The sequence below is a fragment of the Otolemur garnettii genome, unplaced genomic scaffold, assembly GCF_000181295.1.
Source record: "Otolemur garnettii isolate 467f Iridium unplaced genomic scaffold, OtoGar3 scaffold00022, whole genome shotgun sequence".
Taxonomy (NCBI): domain Eukaryota; kingdom Metazoa; phylum Chordata; class Mammalia; order Primates; family Galagidae; genus Otolemur; species Otolemur garnettii.
This window is the reverse complement of record NW_003852417.1, coordinates 1,478,359-1,487,727: the sequence shown is the minus strand read 5'-3', so window position 1 is coordinate 1,487,727 and position 9,369 is coordinate 1,478,359. Positions and strand designations below refer to the sequence as shown.

General features: G+C 40.3%; 1 protein-coding gene across 1 annotated transcript in view; it reads left to right on the top strand.

Moving 5' to 3' along the window:
• The window catches only part of KIDINS220 (kinase D interacting substrate 220), a 133,687-nt gene that overhangs the window by 40,139 nt on the left and 84,179 nt on the right, over positions 1 to 9,369 (top strand). The window contains exons 8-10 of the mRNA XM_023511805.1: positions 1,912 to 2,010; positions 5,966 to 6,163; positions 9,057 to 9,155. Coding sequence (XP_023367573.1) covers positions 1,912 to 2,010; positions 5,966 to 6,163; positions 9,057 to 9,155 — 396 coding nt within the window. The remainder of the gene's footprint in view (positions 1 to 1,911; positions 2,011 to 5,965; positions 6,164 to 9,056; positions 9,156 to 9,369) is intronic.

Genomic DNA, 9,369 nt, shown 5'->3' with positions numbered 1-9,369 from the left:
CGGGCAAAGGGCAGATTCTTAGGAGTATCTCTAGAGGTAGGAGAAATTGGCTGGCTCACCACTGTCAAAGGTGATAAATGAATTGAAAGTTCAAGTTGGAAGGGACAGTTCAGTTCAGAATCTTGCAGAGCCTTCAGGAAGAAAAGAGGCAACTGAGTAAAGGATTTACAGATCTGGGGTGTGGTGACTATTGGTGACCTCAAGATGGTGTTTCTTCAGTGTTTATGGCAGAAATCAGTTTTCAGGGGGGGTTTGGTAAGGAATTACAAATTATTTTGAAAAGTTTGAAAGAAAGAACAACAAATATCTTAAGTTGCTTTTGGAGAAGTTTGTTAGGATAGGGGAGTCCTGATTTGAAAGGACTAAATCAGAGACCCTCCAGAAAGGAGGTCTGAGAAGGAGAGAAGGGGGGACGTGGGAGAAGGTGAGTGAGGAGCCAGTGAAACAGGCAGGGAGGATCAAGAATACACATGAAGAGATTAGGTTTCGGAGGAATAGAGGCCAGAATTTGAGAAAAAGAGGGCTGGGCACAATGGCTCAGGCCTGTAATCCTAGCATTCTGGGACACTGAGGTAGGAGGATCACTTGAGCTCAGGGGTTTAAGACCAGCCCAAGACTCCATCTCTACTAAAAATAGAAAAATTAGCTAGATGTTGTGGTGGGAACCTACCTGTAGTCCCAGCTACTCTGGAGGCCGCTGGGGCAGGAAGATCACTTAAGCCCAGGGGTTTGAGGTTGCTGTGACGCCTCAGCACTCTAGCCTGGACAACAGAGTGAGATTCTGTCTCCAAAAAAAAAAAAAAAGGAGAAGGATATAAGAAAAAGAGAAGAGAGCGCCTTATTAAGGTAGTTCTGAGTGCTGGTGACTCCAGAGCTGAAAGCAAGGTAAGGGAAGATCTTGCTAGATGTCAAGGATTCTTTTTCATGCTGAAAGTGAGACTATCTGGGAAACTTAGGGGTGAGAACCCAATAACCCAGAAATCTGGCCTCAGAGTCTATGCTTTTAATCCGCCTCGCCAAATTAGCCTCTGGATGTGACAACTTCAGTTTAGAAACTGCACTTGAAGGCCGCTTTCCCTGAAACATGATTCAAAAAGCATCAAAGAATATAAATCATGCATAAAGGCAATTTTGTACCTTTGGGGAGTCTGGCAGTCAGCAGACACTGGAATAACCACAGCGTCCTTGAGGTACCTTGGAGCCCACAGACAGACATTAACATTTAATGAACATCTACTCCACGACAGCCCTGTCCAGTGGAAATTTCTGTGTTGATAGAAATGCTCTATAATTTTGTAGTCTCTAGTCGAATATGACTGTTAAGCCCTTGATATGTGACTAGTGTGACAAGGAAATGAATTTTTATCTTATTTCATTTTAAGTAACTTAGGTCCAGCTAGCTCAGTTAATGGGTCTCACTTCACCTCTTGATAGCTGTGACTTTAGCCTGTTGATTAATTTCTCATGCTCTCAGTCTCCCCGTCTGTGAACATGTGGTGTTAAGAGTTGGACTTACTTGTGTGGTGACGATTACCTGCGTTAACCCATGTAAAGTTGTTAGAGCTGCTTTAGTTTGTTTGCAACTTGGTTGTTACTGTTTTCACCTAACAGACTGGTAGATGTCAATTCTATTTCATAAGATATGTGAATTGAAAATTTGTGGCTGTATGACTTTATGATGGGAAAATTGTCTATCATGAAAGTTAGAAAGACATTTTATGTAGTGGTTAATCATCTGTTCAGGAGAAATACATTGGGAGAAACAGGATTGAAGTTATGATCAGTGTATGAATTTAAGAAGACTCAAAGTTTGATTTTCGTTAAAATTCATGTTGAAAGCTAGTTTCTTTTGGTACAGAGAATTTTAAATTTAAAATTTAGTAGTTTTAAATTTATTGTTTGTTTTAATAGTATGGAACCACCCCTTTGGTTTGGGCAGCAAGAAAGGGTCATTTGGAATGCGTGAAACATTTATTGGCCATGGGAGCTGATGTTGACCAAGAAGGAGCTGTAAGTATCTTGTATTTTAACTCCTTGTAATAGAGATGTGTTTTTGATTTTAAGAGTACTGTTTCTCCTTAGTATATGTCTAGGAAAATTTTCCTCTAATTCTTAAGTGGTAATAATTTAGGAAAACAAACATTTTCTTTCTTTTATCATCAGTATGTCATATTATAAATGTTATATACTATACATACATGTTTTTAAGGATCTATTGCTGATGCCCATTAATTCTGGGAGACTGAGAGTATTGTTCATGGGAAAAGATCCAAACTCTGTAAAGTAATTTAGAGGCATATTCTGAGCTTTCTACATGCAGTCATGGCCCAGAGAGCCTCGCCCAGGAAGCCTTGAGCAAATTGTCTCCCTGTGGTTGGATCATAGTTTGGTTTTACACATTTCAAGGAGCCAGGGGTTACACGTAAAGTCATAGACCAATACATGGAAGGCTTACATTGATTTGGCCTGAAAATGCGGGACATCTTGAAGCAGGAGATTACAGATTATGGGTGGGTTTAAAGATTCTTTAAAGATTTGTAATTGGTTAAAGAAATGAAGCTTTATCTAAAAGCCTGGAATGTTTTAAGTCATTGGTTCTCAACCTTCCTAATGCGGTGACCCTTTAATACAGTTCCTCATGTTGTGGTGACCCCCAACCACAAAATTATTTTTGTTGCTACTTCATAACTGTAATTTTGCTACTGTTATGAATTGTAATGTAAATATCTGATACGTAGGAGACCCCTAAAGGGGTTGCGACTCACAGGTTGAGAACTGCTGTTTTAAGTTAAGGAAGTCTGTTAATCGGAGACAACCAAGTGGACATATACCCAGACTCAAGCGATCTGATAAATTGATGACTTGCAGGTGCGGTTAAAGCCTTAGGCCTGTGAATGAGTTACAGAGGCTTTCTCTAAGAGGTGAGGGCATAATGCACGCCTGCCTTCCCTTCTCCTGGCTTGCAGCTCTTGTGACCCTATGGCTAAGAGGGATAAAGAATAACTTTTAGCAATCCTAGTATGACATTTATGATATATATACAGTCATGTGTCACTATGGGAGCATGTTCCAAGAATGTGTCATTAGGTGATTCTACTCCTGTGTGAACATGGTAGAATGCACTTACTCAGACCTCGCTGGTGTAGCAGGCCTGGTGATGGCACAGCCTGTTTCTATTAGGCTACAGCCCTGGACAGTGAGTTACTGCACTGCAGACTGTAGGCAGCTGTAATGCGAGGGTGAGTGTTGTACATCTAACAGAGCTAAACACAGGAAAGGTGCACTCAAACTCTGGTATTATCATCTTACGAGGCCACCATTGTATGTGAGGTCCCAGCTAAAATGTGCTATGTGTTACTGTATTTTGGTTTTTATCTGTGGTTCCTAGTTCACTGCTCCATATCCTTTGTTAACATTTTTACCTTTTGTCCTTGTTCTTGAACTAGCTCCTAGAGCAGTGGTTCTCAACCTTCCTGCTGCCCCCATGTCTTTTCATTGTTACAAAGGGGCCATGACCCGCAGGTTGAGGACCACTGTCCTAGAGTAATAAAAGGGAGAGAGAGTTCTTTTTGCTTGTAACAGTCCCCTTTCAGCCTCACCTGTGTTATATTAATGAGGTGCCTGTTGCCAGGGGAACAGATTGTCTTCAGGGGGTTTGAGCTCACCAACCTGGCCTCCCCCTCTGGGGAGAGGAGAGGGGCTAAAGGTTGAGTTGATCACCAGTGGCCAGTGATTAGTCCAAGATGCCTTCCTAATGAAGCCTTTGTAAAAACCCAAAAGGACTGGGTTCAGGGTACCAGGAGAGTGTTGCTCCCCAACACCGTGGGAATAAAAGCTTCTGTTTTCAGGACCCTTCTAGACCTGTCTCACCTACTTCTTCATTTGTGTGTTTATTTGTATCCTTTAAAATACCCTTTAGAATAAACTGGTAAATGTTAAGTAAGCCTGAGTTTTGTAAGCCACTGTAGCAAATTAATAGAGCCCAAGGAGAGAGGGTTGTGGCAACCCCCATTTCTAGCCATTTGGTCAGAAGCACAGGTTAAATGATCAGGAACTTTCCATTGGCATTGGAATTAGGAGTGTCTCGGGGTATCTCAGGGACTGATCTCTAACCTGTGGGATCTTGGAATTGAATTGGCAAATACCTAGCAAGGAACAGATTGCTTGCTTGGTCAGTGGGGAAAAGCCTGCACACTTTTGGTCTTGGGAGTATTTTCTGTTGTGAGAATATAGGAGGAAACCTAGTTTGTTTCCTTTTACACTTAGTGTAAATAGTTTAAAAAAATGTTCATATCAAATAGTTTTTGAATTGTAGAAAATTAAAACTTAGTGTAAATAGTTTAATAAATGTTCATATCAAATAGTTTTTAATTGTAGAAAAATAATGCTCCACTAAAATTCCTTTTCTTTAAAATATTTAAAAAATATAATTTTTAAAGATATTTTTAGCTGTGCTGTATTATTTCTCTTGAATAAACAGATTTTGAAAAGCCAGAAATCAGCTGTCAGAACATAGAAAGCTTAAAAATTGGTTAAAGACATCTTACCGAGTAACAGTTCCATATTCTTTATGGAGCACCTGGTGTGTACCCACCTGTGCCAAGTGTATTGGGGAGACTGGAGAAGCCTAACAAGTCGCTTTCTCCTTTTTATAGGAATTTAGTTAAAGGAAATAATGTTTATGCACAAGAAACAGTTAAAATATAATACAGGTGACTGTTTGTAGAATTATCATCTTATGTGAGATGAATCATGAGGATTAAGAGATACTCCTGGGTCTCTGGCTGTAACCGGACAGGAGCAAGCTCTTTCTGGCATAATCTCAATCAGTTCCTCCCGCCCTCCATATTGGGAAGCTGCTAACTGCTGTCTGACCTTCACGGCCTACGGCCTGTTTTCATGCCATGTGGAGACAGCCTGCCCCCTGCTGGGGTCCTTTCTGGGCAGTTGGTCAGGTGGATGACTGGCTTGTCTCTGTGATGACTGCTAAGGGATTTGACAGGCTGTGTTGTTATAATATGGGGAGAACGACGGTTTAGTTTTAGGGGCTGATCTAAGAACCAAAATATTTCTGTAGGAAATTATTTGACATTTAAAGCAAATCAGCATCTCAGGAAGTGATTTTAACATGTCTGGTAGTGAGGCAGATTCTTTATTAGGTGATTACTATAAAGTAGATGTGGAGTTTTTAAAAGAAGTACTTAAGACAGTTTTTGAAATGTGCTTTCTAGAAAACTGTGCAAGAGCATATGATATACTTTTCTTGAAGTATCCTACAACTATTAGTTCCTTGTTTACCTTCAGTTTTTCATGACTTTTATTATAAAGAATTCTTAGTTTGAAGTCTGTTTACCTTACAGACTTACAGATTATTTAATTTAGAATGTCTTTAATTTAGTCACCTTGTCAACTATGTTATATTTAATTACCTTAATGAAGGAGTTTGTTCATTGTGAATGAATCCAGTTTCAGATAATCATTTATTGAATTATAATACTAGTTCTAATGGCTCAAGAGAATTAATGTATCTTCAAGAACAAAATATGCACTGGGTATAGTGGCTCACACCTGTAATCCCAGCACTTGGGAGATCAAGGCGGGGGGGATTGCCTGAGTTCACAGGTGAGATCAGCTTGAGCCAGAGTGAGACACCATTGTGACAGGCTCCTGTAGTCTCAGCTACTTGGGAGGCTGAGGAAAGGGGATCACTTGAGCCCCAAAATTTGAGGTTGCTTTGAGCTAAGATGCCACGGCACTGTACTGAGGATGACCAAGTGAGACTATCTCAAAAAAAATATGCTTCTTGGCCATTTTGGTATGTCTGGTTGTTTGTATTGGCTTTGTGTTATCAGAAATGACTGTTAATAATAGACAACAAATTTGGAAACACCTATTTCATGAGTATGGGAACACATCATAGTTTTCTAGAATATACTAATTTATTGGACTTCTCTTTCTTTTTTAGAATTCAATGACTGCACTTATTGTGGCAGTAAAAGGAGGCTACACCCAGTCAGTAAAAGAAATTTTAAAGAGGAATCCAAATGTAAATCTAACAGATAAGGATGGAAACACAGCTTTGATGATTGCATCAAAGGAGGGACATACAGAAATCGTACAGGATCTGCTCGATGCTGGAACATACGTGAACATCCCTGACAGGGTAGGTTACCTTCTAATGGTCAGGTGGGTGGAAGGTTACTTCAGTTGCCTCTTACCAGCTTTCAAGATTCTTCATGCATGATACAAACTGGTTTTAAGATAAGTTTCATTTCTACCTTTAAAACTAGTAAGTTAAGGGTACAAGCGAATCTTTCTAAGAGTAGAATGTGAACGTTTTAAAACAATAACTAAGAAAATGACATGAAGGCTATGTTAACCAGTTTGATGGAAGTGTTTCAGATTGTGTGTGAAAACCCCACACTGTACCCCAGAAGTGAATTAACGTACATAGTTACCAATCAATAAAAAAACAAACAAACAAAAAAACTAGTAAGTTAAAAATTATTCAGTCTTTTGAAGACGGCCCTTTTTTACTTTTGTCAAATAATTTTATTATTGAAAACATCACGCGTGTGTCTGTAACAGTCCTTGCTGTACACACTGACGGTATTGTTTATGACTCAGTTTTCACTGTTATGGAGTTTAAGAACCACTCTTTACCCCAAAGATTTTCACTTTTCTTTCCATCGTCCTCACTTCTCTGAGCTTCACACTTAAATATCGAGCTCTCCCTGCACTTGCTATTTGAAGGTCCTCCTTGGCTGCTGAAGTTAAGGCAAACAGATGACCTGTTTTTTTCACTGCTAACCTGCTTTTCCTTTAGTCTTCTCCATCTCAGCAAGTGGCAGGAACATCTACTCTGTTATTAAAGCCCCAGCCCTGGGCATTAGCCTTGATTTCTCTCTATGCTCTCCTCCCCCATCCAGTTCTGCAGCAGGTTCTGTTCACTCTGCCCCAGAATATCTTCATCTGTGCACGCGTCTTCACAATCTGCTGTTACTTCTCCAGCGGGGTCGCCTCCTCCTGTGGTTACAGGGATAGCATCATCGCAGCTGGTTCTCTCCTTGCTGCTACTATATTCTCCACTCTGTTCTCAGAGCAGTCTTTAAAACACCTGTTGGAACCTTCCTAATGCCATGACCCTTTAATACAGTTCCTCATGTTGTGGTGACCCCCAACCATAAAATTATTTTGTTGCTACTTCATAACTGTAATTTTGCTACTGTTATGAATCTCAATGTAAATATCTAATATGCAGGATGGTCTTAGGTGACCCTGTGAAAGGGTCATTTGACCACCAAAGGGGTTGCGACGCACAGGTTGAGAACCATGGCTTTAAAACACGGAATCTCTTCATGTGCCCCTTTGTTTAAAGCCATCCAAGACTTCCTCCTGTACTTGGGGTAAATGTTACTTCTTTAGTTTATAGACGCATTAGGGTGCTGCCTTTGCCAGCCTCTTGTCCTCATTCCGTACCAGTCTTCCCGGTTTCAGCAGGTTGTAGATGCGTTAGTGCCTTTCCCCTTGGGTCACCCTGATCTTGTGCCTGCCCTGGGGACTCTGCAGCTGGCGTGCTGACCTTCATGTCCTGGCTTCTTCTCGTTATTCCCCCAGCTTAAACGTTCCCTCTTCTGAAAGGTCTTCTTCAGCTACCCCGTCCAGAGTAGCCACCGGTCACTTTCTGTCATATTGCCCTATTTTAATTTACTTGCATAGCGTTTGGCTAACTTTTTTTATTGTATATTGTCTTTCACCCCCAGACTGTAAATTCTCCCAGGGCTGGGACATTATCTATGTTCCCTGCTTAGAATGGTACATGGCACATCATATACAGTGAAATATTTGTAACCCTTTATTAATTTACTAGTCTGGACCCACGTCAATGTTGGATTCTCAGCTAAGATTTGTCTGCCTAGGTAGTTAAGACATTACACAAGGGTGAAAAACGTTAACAGCCCTGGAGGACTTGCGTCTTGGTGTAGGGTCTGGTAAGGACTGAATGAAACCGCAGCTGTGGGGCTCACCCGAGCAAGAAGCCTGCAACTGATTTGTGATTTAGCAGTAAATAAAAAATTTATGCCATTTTCCAATATAGCCATTTCCAGTATTTGAAGTAATGGGAAGAGATAATTAAAAATCATTGTTTCTGGGTGAATATAATTTCAGGACAGAGAGATGTCCTTAGGAGGTCATGAACTTTGTCTAAGTCTTGTCCTGGGGAATGAATCAGTCTTATGCTTTCCTGGACTGTAACTGCCAACTTGACCAGGTATTCACGGATGTTGGTTCAGAAACACACCTTTCCCTTACTAACTACAGTTGTGAACCTACTGAGGCTTTAGCTTTATAGCTCCTTCAGAACTCATAGCTTTTGTTATACAGCATTATTCCATAGCCTTTTATTATGTAATTTCCTCTTTTTTTTTTTTTTTTTTGGAAACAGTCTTACTCTGTTGCCCAGGCTAGAATGCTGTGATGTGAGCCTAGCTCTCCACAACATCAAACTCCTGGGCTTAAGTGATCCTCTTGCCTCAGCCACCCAAGTAGCTGGAATTATAGGTGCCTGCCACTATGTCCGGCTAATTTATTTTTCTTCTGTTTTTGGTAGAGATGTGGTCTGGCTTTTGGTTAGGCTGGTCTTGAACTTCTGAGCTCAAGGGATCCTCCTGTCTTGGCCTCCTAGAGTGCTTGGATAACAGGTGTGAGCCACTGTGCCTGGCCTATTATGTAATTTCCAAATGTTTATCTGGGGCACTGACAGCCACAGTGTCCTTTTATTTAATTTACATTTATAATAGAAGGTTACTTTAAAAGAGAATAAATTCTTGTTCTGAATAATTTTTTGCTAAACTCATTTTGAGCCATAAAGTCCTTAGTTTGAGGGCTTTTAATATCAGATATGAATATTAGTTAATTAAAATTTTACTCTTAGTTGGAGATAACTCTTTCTCAGGAAATTTTTAGAACAAGTCTGTCATATTAATAAATGATTATCCTTAACGTCAGAACAGTGCTTATGTGTTCTCACGTCACCTTGTTTTTTTGCATTTTAGAGTGGGGACACTGTGTTGATTGGAGCTGTCAGAGGTGGTCATGTTGAAATTGTTCGAGCCCTTCTCCAAAAGTACGCGGATATAGACATCAGAGGACAGGTGTGTGTGAGCACAGTGCGGTTGTTACGTTTGAGTGTAATCACTTGTATGTGCTGACTAATGGTATTCTTCCCACTTTCTATGGAGGTGAACTGTTAAACTCTAGTACATTTAATGGATATATATTTTTATTGCCATGTTTATGTCAAGTGAAATTAGTAAACCAAAAAGAAGCTTGTGTTTTTAGACCCTCCCTCCCTCCCTCACTAACACA